The sequence below is a fragment of the Phoenix dactylifera genome, chromosome 3 (assembly GCF_051530095.1).
Source record: "Phoenix dactylifera cultivar Ajwa chromosome 3, Ajwa_hap1_PhDact_Kaust_v1.1, whole genome shotgun sequence".
Taxonomy (NCBI): domain Eukaryota; kingdom Viridiplantae; phylum Streptophyta; class Magnoliopsida; order Arecales; family Arecaceae; genus Phoenix; species Phoenix dactylifera.
Genome location: NC_143192.1, coordinates 46,120,629 through 46,139,400, shown reverse-complemented (window position 1 = coordinate 46,139,400; position 18,772 = coordinate 46,120,629). Strand labels below are relative to the sequence as shown.

Sequence of the window (18,772 nt, the reverse complement as noted above, 5' to 3'; positions counted from 1 at the left end):
ATGGTTAGAGAAACTCCCGAGTACTCCGCCACAAATAAAGCCACCGATCTGCCATGCTATTCACCTCATAGTGGACATACCTAGCAACCCAAGATGCAAATCCGCTCATGCTTTTTTGGGTGTCAAGCAGGAGCGAATGGGCAGCACCCCCCTCAATCTAACTGCAAATACAACCAATCATTATTGCTGAGTCACTTTCGATCATTAAGTGATCAACTCTCAAAATTTGCCTCACATAGGTGATCTCGGCCCAAGCTGCTCTCAGCTCAGCTACCGGAACTGAGGCGTCGAAGATCAGTGATCCACCTACAGCGATCAATCTGGAGTCTGGCCCCTGGATCATGAAACCCATGCCGCCTCTGCTGCCACCACCCATCACACTGGCATTAAAGTTGACCTTGAAAAAACTCAGGAGTAGAGGCTCCCAAGTGATATAAACCACCCGGACCGTTGCATGAGCAAAAGGGAAGCCCCAGATATCCTAAGCGATCTCAGTCACTCTCGGTGGGGGGGGGGATCTAAAATCTCTGAAACCTGCACCATAGCCATCTCCACTACAAACCTCACAGCATATGTCATGCTCTCGAAGAGTTGGGCATTCCTGAAAGCCAGATGCGATAGATAATGTAAGCAGCCCTGATGCCATGCTACTGGAAGACTCTCTATTAAAACTCCCCTGGAGGAACTCCAGGAAGCTATGGATAGGAGCTGTCAAATGGAGAGGAAACTTGGAGATGTAGGCAAGGCTCCACATATGCGTCGCCCTTTAGCATTGGAACAAGGCATGATCCACTGACTCCTCCTCTAAAGCACCAAAAGGGTAGGTCGGGGGCATGTTGAAGCTCCGACCACTTAGCACACTTCTGATGGGCAAGTGACCCCAGGCCATCTTCCAAATGAAGAGGCCGACCCTGGGGTGGACCCCCAGTCTCCATATCCAAGTACTGATATTGGTAGGCCGTCCACTAGCCAATCCATAGAGGTCCTTCGCCCTCACCTTTGGGAAACATGAAGACCTCCAGACCTGCATGTCAGGGTAGTCATGAACTGGGATCGGAAGGGAAAGGATCAACTCGGCTAACTTCCCTCCAAAAAGGTGGGTGACCAGCTCATTGTTCCATCTCCTCTCCTCATGGTGGAGTAAGTCTCATACGCACAGGCCCGCCATGGCCTCTAAACTGACCGTAGCAGGCCATCAGCTCAAGGGAAGATCCGCTAACCAGACATCCTCCATCACTTCCACAGACCGACCATCTCCAATCAACCATCAGACACTAGTCATCCCCTTTGGGGCATGGGAGCATATTGCCTTCCACAAGTAGGAATATTTCCAACTAACTCGGATCTCTGCATCACCACTCCATAGGCCATACTTGGCTCTCATCATAGAGCTCCATAGGCACTCCGAATCAAGAACGAATCTTGCAGCATGTTTGGCCATCATTACCTCGCTCCTCGTTTTCAGGGGCTAATGCCCAATCCCCCGTCGCTAAGAGGCTAGCACACGATGTCCCATGCAATAAGGCGCACCCCTCCCCCACCATTGTATGACACCTATAGGAATTTTATGAACCTATGCTCTAGGTTGAGAAGAAGGGCTCTTGGCAAGACAATGTTATATATTAGGTAAATCTGCATAGAGCACAGTACCGACCTGACCAGAGTCATCCTACCCATCATGGACATAGATCTACACTGCCACCCTCCAGTCAATCATGAATCCGCTTCTCCACCGCCCCACACTTCGTATGACGGAACCTCTACCCAGATATAGGCCCATTAAGGTAGCTCCATGGTCCGATATGCTCTGTGATCCCCAGACAATCCCCGATGGCATATTTGACCTAAGGCTCTGCCTTTGAGTTGAATAGGATGGCAGACTTGCGAAGGTTCACATTCTAGCCCAACACCAAGCAGTACCCCTCAAGGATCCTCATGAAAAGTATGGTCGTCCGCACCGAAGCCTGACTTAGCAAGGACAGTCATTTGTAAAAAGCAAGTGCAACACTAGTCGGCGATGAGCCAAGGGCCACCTAGTAATGCTGCGTCCCGGTCCTCCACTGACTAGAACTAGAAGACAGTAGTCCTCCAGCAATGAGAAAGCCTCGACATTGTACTGCAGCTTTCCTCAGGCTTTCAACTCCCTAGCGACCCATTTGGCCGGGATTCTTTAGCCCAAACTCCGAGCTATCACCGCCAACTTCTCCTAGGACTGCCCCGAGAGGACTCGATCTGCTTCTTCGGCGGTTCAAGCACTTCGGTGAAGTACTTTTAGAGGTTCTCTAATTCCGCCTCCGTGATTCTATGACTCATCCAAGCAGGTTGCCTCGGGCAGCCCTGCACCACTTTTGCCCACATCCGATCTTCACCTTCCCCCAGTTGGGAGAGAGGGTGACCTCCCTCACTAGAGGATCCCGCCGATCTACCGCCTACTTGGTCTTCCATCGTGATGCACCAAAGGTATTTGATAAAAGGGTTGATAGGCTGCACAAGGATTAGAGCAGAAGCCCTAAGCGCTTTCTCAAGAGAGGAACAGATCGGAGATGAGATAGGCATTCTATCTAGGGACGTGTAACCTCTTGATACACCTCCATTTCTAAGTAAATATAAAAAATGAGATAACTAGAGGATTGCCCTAGAAAGCAATCACAGCCATAGATTGCTTTCCGTCACGTGCCCAAGACCAGTAATTCCGATCCAACGGCCCCAATGAATGGCATCTGAGGGGGCGATTCAGGCGGGCCGTTGGATTCTCATTCCGCGCTCTCTGGCGCCAATCCGCATCAGAGGGCGATTCGGAGCCGAATCAGTAGTCCTCGTCAACGAGTCCCGCAACAGAACAGTAGCGAAAGTAGAGACGGAAAGCAAGTCTTGCAACAAGAAGTTCGTCCCAATCTATCTCGGTTTTTTGGGGACTCAAGGCTTGGAGAACAAGTTCTTCCTCCCTTGTTATATATATATATATATATATATATATATATATATATATATATATATATATATATATATATATATATATATATATTATACTTATCCATCTTTGTATTGCCTTGGGTCCAATCTCTCTGACCACCTACTCCACGCGAGCTCTCTCTCTTCATCTTGTTGCTTTCTAGGGTTCTTTTCTTTTTCATCAGGGTAAAAACAACTTCTTCTGATTTCTTTTCTTGCACTTCTTGATCGATCGATTGATTGGAATTCTTTCTTAGTTATTTAATTTGCCTTATCTCGCAAGCTATAAATCTAATCTCAGAAGTTTGTTCTTCTTCCGGAATCGTTTTCCTTAAATAGGTTTGGTTTTTGGTTCGCTTCTTCTGGCCTGTAGTCTTGTTTAAGGTTTTTATTTTTGTAAATACTATACTTTATTATTTTGTTCTTGGAGGGGCGTAGGAGTCGGTTATCGCAAGAGAGATGGCGAATACTTCTTTCAAGGAGCAGCATGACTTCGGTGAGCAATTCCTTTCAGTATTTTTTATGTCTATGCTGAGCCTCTGTTTTTTGGGGGGGTTCTCGTTTGCTTTATATGACGCATAATTGCATATGTTTTTTCTCTGGATTCTCTGGTTTCTGTTTGCAGCTAAGAGAAAGGCTGAGGCAGCGAGGATCAGGCAGAAGTATTCAGATAGGGTTCCGGTGAATATTATTGATTTTCCTGAGTTTTTTTCCCGTAATTTCTTTGTTTAATTTGCGATGCTTATATTTCTGGTTTGGTTCCATGAGCAAGTTTATGTTAATCGAAAGGAATTGAAATTTTGTTATCTGTTATCCGGGAGAAATGTTTTTTGTTGAATAGAATTGATTTATCTTCTAGTTCATAAGGTTGGAACCTGAAAGATTGTGGGTTTTTGCTTTGAGTTGAGCGTGTGCCCTTCCTGATTGGTCTGATCTTTTATAATTTGATTTTAGTTTTAAGCTTACCCCAGTCTGGTGCAATTTCCTTAAACCAATTTATGTTTCCGGCCATGTAATTAAAGTTTGACCTTTTACTTAATTTAGGTCTTTCGTTGGATTAGATACTTCTTATAGTTTGTTTAGGTCGGATCTTGATTTATTAGGGTTCAGACATATTTTGATAAGGTTCACTCTCTCATCCTCAAAACATTACATGGATCTAGAAATGTCATTCTACCTGCTTGGACTCAAACCAGTGAGCTAAGCCTTGCCATGGTAATTGGCATTCCTTCTCATCGTCATGTAGGGCATATTGATACAAATTCATCAAGGCAGGAAGTTTAGAAGGCTTTCAGGCTTCGTCATTGAAAACCCATATAAGTGGTGGTTTTCTGAACTGAACAGCTTAAGGAACCTGAGTCATGTTTCTGCATGGATAAAAAACATGGAGAGCTTAGAATTCAACTCTTTTACTGTTAAGGTTATTTAACTTTCTAAAGTCGACAGGTTAAAACCTTTTAATATCGAATGGTCTATCGCCTCTTAAGAGAGGTTCAGTATTTTTAAGAGAGTTTGTAGGACAGAACTACGTTAAGTTTCTCAATATGATACCAAGTCAATTACTCAAGTGCTATCTCTCATTTTATAAGCTTTTTTTTTTTCCTTTCAACTTTGCTAAGTATTGAAATGCTGCAAGCCTGTACTGTATTAGGTTCACAGATGTGAACCAAACTGAAACCGTCTGCTTTGAAATGTTTAGAATCATTGCAATGGGGTGCCCCTCCTCTATTTCATAGGATTCCTGGGATGCTGCCTTCAGAGTTAGGTAATGTCCAAATTTTTTCTCTTTATATAGGCATTCTATTCTCATGTAAAAGGACCTAGGCACCTAGCTAACCTGATTTGGAACACAACCTGGTTTTGAAAGCTTTTGATCATAATGTCATATAGAGTCTCTGCAGAATCACAAATACCAGAATTTTTTTATAAATCTCGAATAATTTAACATGCTGGTTCCCCGATCATGCTGATCTTTGTGTATAAAATGGTTCAGACTCATAGCTGTTCATGAGAGGACTAAGGTTCAGCATGAACTTGAGGCTTTTACAAATATAAACCCATCATTGCTTCAGGCCTATAAAATCTCTGACTATTGATATGGTCAGTATGGATTGTTGGTACACAATCGGTATGGTTGGTGATGGTTGGTGCAGACCGATTCAAGAGAGAACCAGTGTCCCCACACCTGTACAGGTATTGATATGGTCAGTATGGATTGTTGGTACACAATCGATATGGTTGGTGATGGTTGGTGCAGAACGATTCAAGAGAGAACCAGTGTCTCCACACATGTACAGGTACTGTAGTTAAATCCTTGGCTGGGATTAGTTATGGTGCATGAGCACCCAGCATACAGGAGTTTTTACACCACATTAATTTTCTTAAAATAATAGGAGCTACTAGCTTAGGGGTTTAGGAACTGACAGAGTTTGTTGATGAATCCGGTTTCATTTGGTGAATAGTTTAAGTTTCAAGCTTCTAGGTGATCTGAGAAAGCTGACTAACCTGGTGAGAAGTCTAGAACTTTGGTCAGTGAAGACAGTACATGAACTTGAGCATAGCAGAGGTGAGTATTATTGGGCGAATGCTTTATTTAACAAATAATGGATGAAGGGTTCAGTATGTCAAAGGATTGTTTCCTTTACTTGTCATGGAGGTTCAGTAGTGGAGCGAAATTATTCTGATTTGTAGAAAGTCATTTGAAAGCCCTTATATATATTTGTTAATCATTATTGTTGTGCTATACATTGTTCTGGTTTAAGACAGATGATGCAAGTGTTCAGGCTTACTTTATGCTTTTTAAATGTTGGTTAAAAAGCTGACTCTGCTTTTGATGAGGGTGTGGTAACTTAAGTCTGTCAAAGGTACTGCAACATAAAATTGTTGATTTCTGCTAGTTTGACCATTTAACTCCTGGTTGTTTCTTGCATTTGTTTCTTTCATGCAGTTCTGAAGTTTCTAATCTACATATTTTTATTGTGAATTGTGGTACTGACTCTTCATTTTAATAGGTGATCGTAGAGAAGGCAGCAAGGAGTGATATACCTAACATTGACAAGAAAAAGTAAGCATCTTTCATAATTAATGGTATTCTTTAGTCAGCTATTCAACATTCCAAACTTATGATGTCCCTTGTGTACTTGAGCAATTTGCCAGCTACTCAAACCAGATTGTAGAGATTTAGCAGCAAATAGCACTATCTTCATTCACTATACCATTTGCATCCGAGAAATTATTTTCTCTGTCTTGTCCTAGTTAAATGAATATTTCAGATTTGTTGTCAAGTTCTGAAAAGTGTGAATATTCACATGCACATAAAAATGAATGCAGGTATTTGGTCCCATCAGACTTGACACTTGGGCAGTTTGCCTATGTTATTCGCAAGAGAATCGATCTGAGTGCAGAGAAGGCCATCTTTATGTTCGTGGATAATGTTCTTCCACCTACTGGTACTTAAGCATACCCCAGCTTTATAATTCATCCTTTTTTTTGGTAAATAATTCATCTAGTTCACCATTCACATCAAGCAGTGAAACTTATTCTTGTATCGGTTGTTCCAGGTGCTTTAATGTCCAAATTATACGAGGACAAGAAGGATGAAGATGGGTTTCTCTACTTCATCTACAGTGGAGAAAACACTTTCGGGGGTCAAAATATGCATTAGTTTTATCACTCGATGTCATCTGCATAACTTTTTTTTTTGTTTTGTTTTTTAGTTTCTGTTAATAGCATTGTGGTTCTATGCGGAACTTTCACCAGTGATAAGATGTACAGTCTTGCTTCTGTATAGGTTTCATGTGGTGTGGTTCTCTCCAGAAGGTCGCTTAAATAATAACTGTTCTTAATGGACTATTTTTCTGCTTGGTTCTATTTGTGAGCTCATGAGGTTCAAATCTTTGGAGTATTGGAGTAGCAAGAAATCTAGGAGCAACACGCATAGTATCTAAAGCCTGCATGCGTGGTTATTTTTTTTAATCCCTGGACAACCACGGAACGCTTTAGTCTGACGAAAGAAGGAAACTTAATAATCGACGGTCCTCCGCATTTGAACTGTCCAAGAAATGTTTTCACAGCGTTTGTCGTGGCGCTCAGGCTACCGACCGCATTTTGTGCATGCAATGGATGCGAAACCGAGTGAAAATGAAAGATGGTATTTGTTGGATGGTTGTAATTCCTCTAATGATATTTTGCTCAAGCGATGAATATGAAACTAACCTGAGAGGAAACATGATGTTTGATGGATTGGTGCAATTCGACTACCCGCATAAATCACCGTCGTTCCATAACGTCCGGCTAAAAGAAAAGTAGAAAGTGTTTATGGGCTAAAAACAAATAGCCCAGTTGGCGACCTTTGGGCTTAGACTGTATATGGCACATTTGGCTTCAGTTCAACTTAGTAGGGAACAACGTGGATATTTATTTATTTTTTTCTGTTTTTTAAGACGCTGCACCACACCCCTCCCACCCCAATCCAAATCAGACTGTGATTTAGTATAATCGGGGGTCGAGATGAGCCTTTTGTAATCGAAACCTTGCCTCTTGCTTGCTTAAAGTGGCAAGATATTGTACCATTCGAACCAAGATTTTATAGTCAACCGGATTGACTTTAAAATCTTCTTTTCAGCTTTGTCTAGGCGATTCAATCTTTTTTAGTTCTGCCCAGGCGTTTGATGTGCAGCCGATAGTACCAAGCAGAAATACCATACTTGCCTCCTAAATCTCGGATTCCATCTAGCAATGCCTATGAATGGCCACGTTATCTATTGCTTTCCCTATAAACGTAAAACCTGTCTAGTCCATTTTGGATTAAAAAGAATTACACATTGATTGCATTTGATGTAGGAAAATGAACTCTTGATGGGTAAAAATGCTGACCTTTTTTTTTGATATAAAACGTGCAAGTACTGGGTTGTGCAGAAATGGTGGCGTGAGATTGCCCTCCTCTCGGAAGCTTAGATTTTTACTCTTTTTTTGTGCAAGCATCAATGAACTTTACCCCTTGATTAAACTGGTATTTTAAAAAAAAAAAATCCGAAGCATAGTTACAATATTCTACAAATAACTAGAAAATTTGATTTATTCTCGATTTTTCTTGATCAAGTGACTTTCCAAATTATCTTCGGTAGATGAATCCATCCAAAACTATCCAATTATCCTTGAATTATATACCAACTTTACGGTTTTAAATTTTTTTTTGTTACAAATCAATAATACTATATATAGCTGCTAGCATGATGCTTTTCTACTATCGTTTGTTACTTTTATCTCTTTCTATGCTTATTTTAAAATTTTATTTTTAAAATTTATTATTTTTTAAAAACATTTGATGATTTTTTAAATTTATTTGGATTTTGAATATTATTCTTGAACTCCGAACTTGGGACTACGATCCTAAATATATGTTCTAATTGTCTCATAATTCATATAAGAGTTGCATCTTTTATGTGGAAGGAGAATTCACCTTTCTTCATATGAACCCATTATTGGATCATCCACCGCACAGCTCTTAAAACACTCAAAATTTGTCATTCACCCGTCTTTACATGTCTCAAAGCAATCGGCCGGTGATCCAAAGGCGAATTTACATGAAGGGAGGTGAATCCAAAAGATGCACAGTTTTTCGAGTCCTCTGTTGGACTTCGGCAGAGAGGCCCTTTCTCTCCATTGCTCTTCATCTTGTGTGCGGATGCACTGACCAGAGCCCTTTGACAAGCTGCTGAGACTCAGGCCTTGGAGGCCTATAGGCCGGTGCCGGGGTCAGTTCAAATCTCGGACCTTCTATTCTCCGATGATTGCATGCTTCTGGTTCAGACGACAAGGCAAGTGGTGACGGTGATGCAGAGGATCCTTGAAGATTACTGTGCAGCCTCCAGTCGACGAGTTAACTTGGCCAAGTCTGCCATTCGCTTTAGTCCAAAAAATCAAGCCACAAGTGAAGGTCTTCATTAAGAAAATCCTAAGAGCGGGCGCGCAAGAGGGTACTATGAGATATATAGGAGTTCCCATCATGAGCCGCCGCCTTCGTTACAAGGACTGCTCCAATATCGAGTGGAGTATTAGATAGAGGCTCGAGGGATGGCATATGGATGCTCTTTCTATAATGAGCAGAGTGACCTTGGTACAGTTGGTTCTTACTTTGATACCGGTTTACTTGCTATCGAACACCATTGTGTCGTTGTCGCTTTTGAGATCCTTGGAGCAGCTATTCAGGAACTTTATCTAGGGTAGGCGTGAGGGCAGAGGAGACATTCACCTGGTGGCATGGGAGGTGGTTTGTTAGTTGGTCAGATAGGGCAAACTGGGGGAACACTCATTGGCGGCGAGGTGGGAGGTGCTGGTGACAAGACACATAGCCAGATATATCCTAGAACCAGACAGCCTGTGGAGCGCCCTGCTATGGGCCAAGTACGGAGTTCACACGGCGGTGGCTGATTTCAGGCAGGGCATCACCGCTCCTTCATTTGTAGGGAGATTTGTGCCTATACATCGATGGTGCTAACGGCGATCAGATGAGCTATTGGTGATGGATAGTCCATTGATGTTCTAGAGGACAGCTGGGTGTCCGAGCAACCGCTCTGTCGGGTGCCGACGATGATTGATTCGGCGAGGCCGGTAGAATGTAGAGTCAGTGACCTGATCATCCCTAAAGAGAGCAGGTGAAACAAGATGTTGATTCAGGACACATTCAGAGAGCAGTTGGCTAAGAGGATCCTGGCAATGCCGATACCTAATAAGGAGGCGATAGACCAACTAGTCTGGGCTTCCATAGGGAGGGCTAAGGTATGTGCCAGAGACTTGCAGGCAGTAATGGGAGGGAAGTCTATTCGGCAGATTGACAAAGAATAGATTTGGAGGATACGTGTCCACCCTCGAGTGGTCTTGTTCATTTGGAATGTGACATAGGGTTGTCTACCGACTAGAAGCATGTTGGCCAGGAGGGGCGTCAGTATTACTCCAATGTGCGAGGTGTGCCCTGACACAGAGGAGTCCATTAGCCATGCTCTTCTTGGATGCCCGCGGGCAACATAAATTTGGAGGTAGGCCTATTTTCCTCGTCACGGTCCACTAAGTTGGGAGAGGATCTACTTTACCATCTGAGGAAATCCATGCGAAGACCGAGTACTGCTGAGTGGGGTATCACCAGTGCTTAGCTTATTGCATATGGTTGAACATGAATGCTTGGTTCGTTGAAGACGGGAGGGCACACCTGAGGACCGTGGTGGATGGAGCTCTCCTTCAAGTTGTTAAGATTACCAAGGCTACCAATGGCAATCTCATCTGGGATGGCTAGAGATCTAGGACCCTCATTTCGTTGTTACAGTGCCTAGATTTGTCTTTATCTCTTGGGAGACCCACCCTCTACCTTCTCAAGGTGAACTTTGATGATAGCGTGTCCGCATGTAGAGACACAAGAGGTATAGGTTTTGTAATCAGAGATCACGACTCCAGGTTGATTGTTACTGAGGGCGGTACATCTTTAAAATGACAGCTATAGGGGTGGAGCTCAGGGCAGCATAGGAGGATATCACCTACGTGAGACAGATTTTGAGGGCTGACAGTATTTGCCTTGAAGGAGACTCAGCCATGGTGATCGAGTGGATACGGGATGAGGGGCAGCATGAGATGGACATCCACTATTTTGTGACATTCGTTGGCTGGCGAAAAATTGCAACGCCTTTCAGGCAATGCATGTATACCGAGAGGCAAATAGGGGCACAGACTAAATTGTCTTCTTTTGCTTTTTAACACTTGGAAAAAATATTTTGGACATGTTATATAGTTGCTCCTTCACTGCTACGCTATTTTATTTTTTTTATTCTGCTGGCGTGCTAGGATGAACAACTGCTGTACTAAAAAAAATAAAACAAATACAGCCCCAACCCGTTGCGATCCACACAGTTTTTATGGGCTGAAGTAACTGCATCCATGGCGTGACGGCGAGCAGAAAATTTATACTCTCGCGTGCGGCGGAGTCAATTGCCGTCCTTTTAAACACCGCATTTATTACCAAATATGAAAAAAAAACATGCCCCTCAGCTTCTTTTTTTTTTGTCCTTTTTTGTATTCCTTGATAAAGATGTAATAAAGGGAAAATGATGGCCATCTAACATTCATCGAACATATTCGCTACTGATGACATGTCCAAGCGAGAGCGAAGGAGTACGTACGTTTGTTCATCCCAGGTGGGAGTCAAATCCATGCGGACGCGAGAGAGAGAGAGAAAGAGAGGAATGGCTCCGTCCAGACAACGGAGCCGAGGCAGGCGACCTACGCGCCGAGACACACTCTCCCATGCAAGCGCTTTACCCGGCACCGTTCGAGTCAATCCTACTCGGCTCGAATCCCGACACCCCATCTCGGTAGCGCCTCCGGTCCGCTCCCCGGCGCCGTCGTTTCCGAACGCGTTGGCCATCCCGCCGCGGTGAGACATCCGAATGGTCCCACCAACTCCACCCACACATCCGCTCCCCTCCTCTGGGCCCCACATATCATGTCCACGTGGCATGCAGTGGAGCTGCGGGCGCCGGAGTGGCGGAGCGGGGAGGCCCTTTCCCTCCCTCAAGGGGCGCGCACATGTGGTGGGCTCACGGCCGCGGAACGATGCGGCGTTCGCTTCTCTCTCGTGCTACGCCACCCCACTGCAGGATGCTGTACCACCGTGAATTTAGATGAAGGAGAGCCATCGATCTTAAAAAAAAATAATAGATGATGTGGCGACTATTTACGATGATACGGTCCGCGTTATAATTTATGGACAGTTGTACTTGGAGGGATGGACCGGATGTTAATGTGCGGTTGAAGGAATGCTGCCTCCGTCCATGTTGTTTATTAATTACGTACGCACACACTTCAAGTCACTCTATTTGTCGTCACGTCTGTCCCCATCTCTGTTCTACCTTCGAACCTCCGTTCGATCTTATTCCATTACCAACTCAATCTCCAATCTCCTTATTAATTTTATCTTATTCACCGGACCATATATATATACTGATTATATCCGTGCAATATAACGAGAATATGTCATGATCATAAGAAATATATGAAATTGCGAAAAGAGTTTTGGATGGTACCGTTTTTGTTCCAATTTGGCCGGGGTGACCACGCCGGTGGACTCGAGAAAGCCACCGATGGTTAGAAGGAGAAAATATGAGCCATCTCCTACACGACGATCGTGAACCTACACAAAGCCTCACCGAAAAGTGAGGGTCCTTCGACGATCAAGTTAGAGTGGGGTAAATTTGATATCCCAGCCAAAAAGTTCTTTAGAATTTACCTGACCGGACTATTTATAGTTCCGGTAGAGAGGCCCAGATGGCAGAGGCGCTGCCAGGCCTCATCATGAAGGGGCGTGGCCTGAGCCGAATGGCGCACAGCTTAGGCTGGTTGGTGGCGTGTAGTATTGCCCGTTCTTGAAAACGACAGGGCGTTGACAGTCACAGCAGGATATGGCCAAAGTAGTCTTGGTGTTGTCCTTTGACTGTCGAGGGCCAGCTATCGAAGCGTGGCACGGTGGTGTTGTAATGTACGGCCATGTAGAAGGGCATAGGCACGCACATGGGCGCGTTGTTGGCGAGGCCGAGCCCGTTAAGAAGTCGCATCATGCATTTGGCGAGGTCAGCTAGACGGGTGCTAAGAGTAGCTCGGCTTTCCGGATCTCAAGGTATCCTCGGCAGAGCGTCCCAAGCTCGAAGGTCGGGGCGTACTATTGAAGCAGACGCTCCGAACTTCATCGGGGCGAGTCGGCGATCATTAGAGGTACCCCGAACTTGATCGGGGGAGTCGGTGAATATCTGAAACCGAGCTGATTTCAGGCCGGACTGAGGATTTGATCGGATTGTGTTGGCATTTATTGGGTCAGAATTGGGCAGCCTTTTAGTTGTAAGCTGGACGATCCATTTCGCCCCCATCAGGTACAATTATAAGCCTTCGTATATTTGAAAAGGACTTTGTGTTTTATTTTTTTAAAAAAAGTTGAAGAGGGTGAGATGTGGGGGCACGTTATGCTAGCTTTTAGTTGGAAGTTAGTGAAGTACATGAGTCAAAGTTGATTGACCTATGCCCTATAATTAATAAATATTATTATTCGTGTAATCTTGGACAAGTTTCATATTAACATTTATTTAGGAAAAAATATTTTTTTTAAAAAAAATTTCATCTCGTTTGCTAGTATGATTCATATTGTACTACTTACTTGCACTTTAATTGGAGGAGAATAAAGGTGACATAGAAACACGGTTTGAGGGGGCATGTTTAAGAAAATAAGTCAATAGCATATTTCAGATGCCTTCAAATGAATACTAACCCGTATCCTCTCTTGCTCAATTACATCTTATATTATATGTGATACTTCATGAATAGAAAAAGAAAAGATGTGAAAAAAAAATAAAATTTAAAAGCCCTTGATCCAAACAATTTCTTATTATATTTTGTTTCCCATCTCTCTTTTCGCTCAAACACCCAACACCCTGCACCCCTCCAAAAAAAGAAAAAAGTCAAAAAAAAAAAACAGTACCCCCAAACACCAAATAAAAAATTTCTTTTGCTAGTTCCTAGAGGAAAGCTAAAGGTAGGTACAAGAGTGATTATTATATAACAACATTTCCGAAACTGCATCCTCTTCCAGCCGACACTAATCCCAATTCCCTAAATCACAGTATCGCCGCAGAGACATAAAGGTTTTCTAAGAAAAATCTCTGGTTCCACTCGAAACCTACCACTCTTATGCATTCATAAGGGAACCTCTCTGGTCCCTCTTCCCTCGTTTCCATTCGTTGGAAGACTAGTCGAAGGGGTAGACAGAGGAGTCCACCCTTCCAGATCTCCATTCTCCCCCTCCACTCTCCTCTCCTCTTCCTATCACCCAATCCCTCTGCGTGTCTCCTTGGAGAAAAACACTACCACGCTTCCCTTCAACTTCATGCATACCTTTCTTTAATGCTAATATCAACAAATACTCTTCTTCTACTCTCAGCAAATTCCCACCCAAACATCAGCTTTGCAACAAACCCCACCATGCCTTCTCTTCTTCTCTTCATTCTCCTACTCTCTCTTTCTATTGGTGCAAGTGATGGCCGTCACCTAAGTGTACATGACAAAGATTCCAACAGAGCTTTTCATCACTCAAGCAAGGTTGGTGCAACACTTTTAGCGGAAAGACTGCTGCTTGACCTCGTTCTGATCACTTCTAACCTTTTAATTGTTCCATTCTCAGGATGCTGCAATCGTGAAGCTTGATGAAGAGATTTCAGCCACAGCGAAGCAGACTCAATTATCATCAGAGAAAGAGAGTCGGAACAGTGCAACCATGGAAAGGCCGAAGGACTTGGAGGCTCCAACGAAGGACGCAGAGGCGAGGAGAGATGAAGTATCAGGTGCTGTCCAAATCCCATCACAGGTTAAGGTTTCATGGCTTGTGCGTCGCAAGGGGCGCAGAGTGCATCCAGGGTTCGATGTAGATTATATGGGTCCTAGAACCCATCCCCCGTCTCACAACTGAAGCCCATCCCTTTCTGTCCTCTTCCTATCTTCTCTTTAGAGGTTTTAGGCTTTTGCTTCAAATACAACCTCCAGAACTAGAAGCAGATAGTGGAAAACAAAGTGCTGGACACGAACTTCTACTGCCCATTTCACAGCATATGTGACAACCATTAAAATTAGTTAGAATGCAGGCTCTATGCATTTTGCTTGTTGCCATGGCCTGGTTCTCTTATCGTTGTACTATAGATACTGCTCGAGTGATAGAAACGAAGATCTTCCCTCTGTTGCCTCAACTTGTCAATGTTATCTTGCAAAATTTTTTGCTCTACATCCTTCTCTTCATAAATTGATATTGCTCAGTTCAGGAATATCGATAGTGATGGGATGTGCAGGAAATAAGGTTCTAATGCCTTCCTCTCTTGCTGGATTGCTACAAACAACTCAACCGGAGGTAAATTACACAAAATTCTTCTACCACTTTCAGATGGGCGTGGGGAAGAATAGTATCAGTAGTCAGGACGCAAATGCATTAGAAATGTGGTGGGAAACTCGTGCACCATGTCCTAACTGAGGGTGGCAAGGACAAATGGTCGATGCGTGCATGCATTCGTTGCGTGCCTTCATCAACTGTAGCACACTAAGTTGGTCATTTAAACGTAAGAATATTATGGGTAATTCAGCTTGGAAACTGAAAAGAGGGAGTGACGTGCTATGCCTATGCTATCCTTGTGTTCTTGTAGGTGAGTGAGATCCGGGAGGCGAGTGCGGCCATTGCTTGAACACGATTCTAATGAAGTAACCGCAGGGTCCAGCGAGACTAGAGCAGTCGCGGATCTAGTAGCCGTGGACTACCCAGAGCCCAGACGAGGACCATCAATTCACAACAAAATAGAAACCTAGGCGGCCACTTGCATCACTAAGAAAACGAGGTTGCAGGAGAAAGTCAATTAATAAGATTTGATGACAGTGGTATAATATATTTCTTCAATTATTAGATGATTGTAATCAGTATCAATTAAGTACCAAAGGAAGTACAGAAGAAGTGGGGCCTATATATATGGTCTAAATGAAGCAAGCAGTTATCTGTTAGCTATAGGCACTATACCCGTTCTTATTCCACCGTTTTCTCCGCATGGGACTACAGGATTTTTGGTAGCAGGAATGTTCCATTTCTTGACTTCATTTTCTCTCTCTATCAGAAGTGTCGTCACCGTGTCGCGAATTCGGACGTGCGAGCCATGGACAAATTGAATGCCACCAATAAAGTCGGCCGCCGAGACTTGCAGGTGGACTTCACCTGCTTCTTTGTACTCTCGACGGGTGTATAAAAGGACATACTATTTTTATAAGTTGAATCTTAGAACTCTCTTTCAAAGGCAAATAGAAGCTACACAATAGAGTAGAACTCCTCTATAAACTCTTCCAAACGCTGATAAAGGTGAAATTTGGCTCTAAATTAATCTTTGATATAAGTTCCACAAAACATCACTATTTGTGGTCTTTCGTTATCTTTCCAAGCTTGTGAAATATTACAATGATCAAGCAATCTAGCTCAATTGGGGAGGCCTCCACGGGTCTCTCAAGCGAGCCATTAACAACAAGGCCAGAGCTTGCATCCGGATCTCTTGGTAAAAACCAACTTGGAAGGCTTCAGTTCAATTTCGATAAGGGCCAAGCTTCTGTGACATCGAAATTTTCATCTATTTGTATCTATTTAGTGATTACTCCTCTAAAAATACTATTTTTTTATCTTATCTCTAGCATGGACCACCAAAGCACATGCGAAGCTACAAGGAAATCAGATGGCGATAAATGCAGGTGTGCGTCAACGTTGTTGTCCCGACCCTGTAGCTTCTTCTGCAACCAAGGTCATTGTGAAATATCAGTGGGTCTAACAGAAGAAATTAACATATGCAAAGCGTTTCGCTTCCTCGGCATAGATGCCAGATATATATCTAGTCGACTTGAAACTCTCTGGTCCAGTGGAAAACTTCTGGTCTCCCAAAACCATCTTTATGGCGTCGTTTCACCTCCATTTCGCAATGAATGGAGGCTGTGCAGTTGGGTTTTCATTTTGGAGTCCCGCATGACCCCAATAAACTACGGTGCGACCACATGACCCGGTTGCTGGCTCCACCTAGCTAGGAGCTATTTTAGATACTCCATGGTTTGTCTGCTACTTGAGTGTAGATTGGGGACCCCAGAAAAGGCTACAAAATATGGTGCTGATAAGGTGAGTCTGGCTCAACTTCGGAGCTTCATAGGAGTGCCAAGTAGGGGTGCCAATCGGAGAGATATTCCCCTTTGTTTAGAAGATGCGCGGATATCCTGTCATGTTATAATTAAAATGTGAGAAACTAATGAGGAGACTTCCGTCCGAAGTCTTGTTGTAGGACCTATTAAGTGCGACTTAGACCCCATCTTTTGTGACACTAATAAGCTAGAATTCTGATGTTGAAATCTGAAAGACTAACAGGATTATTTCTTTCTTCTTTATCAGGGATTTGTTGGGACGAATGTGCCATAAAGACCAGGAGGCAATTAAATGTTTTTTTGACGTCTCAAAAGAGTCATGTCTACCTGTGATTTGGAACTGTCAAATCACCCTCCAGCATGAATCGCATTCGATGTCGAATTATGCCGGAGCTAATTATTATATCAGTTCATTCAACCGAAATGGAATTCTGAAACCTTAACAACGTATCGAGATACCTAACTCATAAAACATGTTACTCCATTTCTTCCATCCACGCAACCACATACGATCAAATATACAAATTCCATGCAGAGGTATCCTTATCCGGTGTTGCTGCCAAAATTTTATCCGGCAATGGTGGAGGCCTAAAAAGCGTGAACCGGCGTATACGAAGAAAAAGATCAACGGGGTTCGCTCGTCTCCGTGGGTTTGCAAAATAGCAACGAGTCAGAGAGCTTACCAAATTGGCTCGGGGCGGACCATCCAATGTTTAAGGCAATGAAAAGTTTTGGAATAACAGCAGAAAAAGAAAAGATAAAAGTAGTGTAAAATAATGTAATTTGCATACTTGATGTCCTGGACTCTTTTTTATAGAGTAGGAGTTGTTGTCCTATGAAGGTGGGACTCTTCCAAGTATGAGTCTTAGTAGAAGATTATCTCTTTGTCTTGTAAGAGGTCAATTCATCAGGTCAACTTGTCCTCCTGTTGGAAGTCAGCTCATCAGTCTGCTATTGGTTGGCCTGTTCGAGGTCTACTATTCTACCTGCAAAAGGTTAACTCATTGACCTGCAAGAGATCGGGTCATTGGTTAACTCATTGACTTGCTATTAGCTGGCTTGTTGGAGATCTACTATGCTACCTGCAAAAGGTTAACTCATTGACCTGCGAGAGATCGGCTTATTGACCTACGAGAGGTCGTCCTGCTGTAGATTTGCTTTTTCCACCTACAAGAGTTTAGTTCATCGACCTATGAGAGGTCAGCTCGTCGACCTTCTATAGGTCGGCCTGCTGAAGATCTACTCTTCCACCTGCAAAAGATTGGCTCATCGACCTATGGGAGGTCAGCTCATCAACTCGTTCGTTATAGGTTAGCCTACTATAAATCGGCTTGCTAGAGATCTACTCTTCTGCCTGCAAGAGGTTAGCTTATCAACTTGATCAACTCCTCGACCCACTATAAGTCGACCTGCTAGAGATTTGCTCTTCCACTTGCAAGAGGTTATCTCATGGACCTATGGAAGATCAGCTTATCAACCTACTATAAGTCAGCTTGCTAGACATCCACTCTTCCACCTATAAGAGGTTAGCTCATCGATCCACCATGGGTTAACCTGCTATAGATAGGCCTACTAGATATTCCTTTTCAACTTGCAAAAGGATAACTCATCGACCTATAGAAAGTCAGCTCATCGATCTACCATAGATCGAACCAACCTACTTGAAAAAAAGAGTAGAATAACAGTATGAGCTGATAGATAAGCTAGATAGAGGAGGAGGCACCATTTTATTACAATTACAGATAAAAATGAAGAGATAAGTCATAAGCATCCTTCTTTATCTGAACCCCTTTCATTGTGGAGCTATAACCACTCCTCCTAATTCACCCAAAAATCAAATTCAACGAAGACTCAGATCATCACTCATCTTGCTTGAAAAGCCATCCCTTTGAGTACCTCACCTTTTTCATCGAGTGATAGAGGAATCGAAGATTTTTCAGTAGGGAAATTTGAAATTAGTCTTCCTGCTTGCTACGTATCGACCCATGATAGGTAGATCGATTTTAGACCACATAATTTGGCACCACTTGATGCCCAAAGATATAGATAGCAAATATATGGTAGAAAGAATTGATGAAAAGATAGCAAC

The 18,772-nt window shown here is 43.3% G+C and overlaps 1 protein-coding gene across 4 annotated transcripts; it reads left to right on the top strand.

Moving 5' to 3' along the window:
• Positions 1 to 2,434: 2,434 nt before the first annotated feature.
• On the top strand, positions 2,435 to 6,804 carry ATG8F (Ubiquitin-like superfamily protein). 4 transcript variants are annotated; one of them, XM_039120804.3, is made up of 7 exons: positions 3,022 to 3,138; positions 3,210 to 3,291; positions 3,391 to 3,448; positions 3,578 to 3,633; positions 5,964 to 6,016; positions 6,283 to 6,401; positions 6,513 to 6,804. In XM_039120804.3, exons 3-7 carry the CDS (start codon positions 3,412 to 3,414, stop codon positions 6,614 to 6,616), a joined length of 369 nt encoding a protein of 122 aa, XP_038976732.1. In that variant the 5' UTR covers positions 3,022 to 3,138; positions 3,210 to 3,291; positions 3,391 to 3,411; the 3' UTR covers positions 6,617 to 6,804. The 4 variants fall into 4 exon arrangements, with proteins under 4 accessions (XP_088574765.1, XP_008786982.1, XP_008786981.1 ...); XM_008788760.5 differs by lacking the exon at positions 3,210 to 3,291 and having other exon boundaries at positions 2,995 to 3,138; XM_008788759.5 differs by lacking the exon at positions 3,210 to 3,291 and having other exon boundaries at positions 3,005 to 3,138; positions 3,383 to 3,448.
• Positions 6,805 to 18,772: the final 11,968 nt, after the last annotated feature.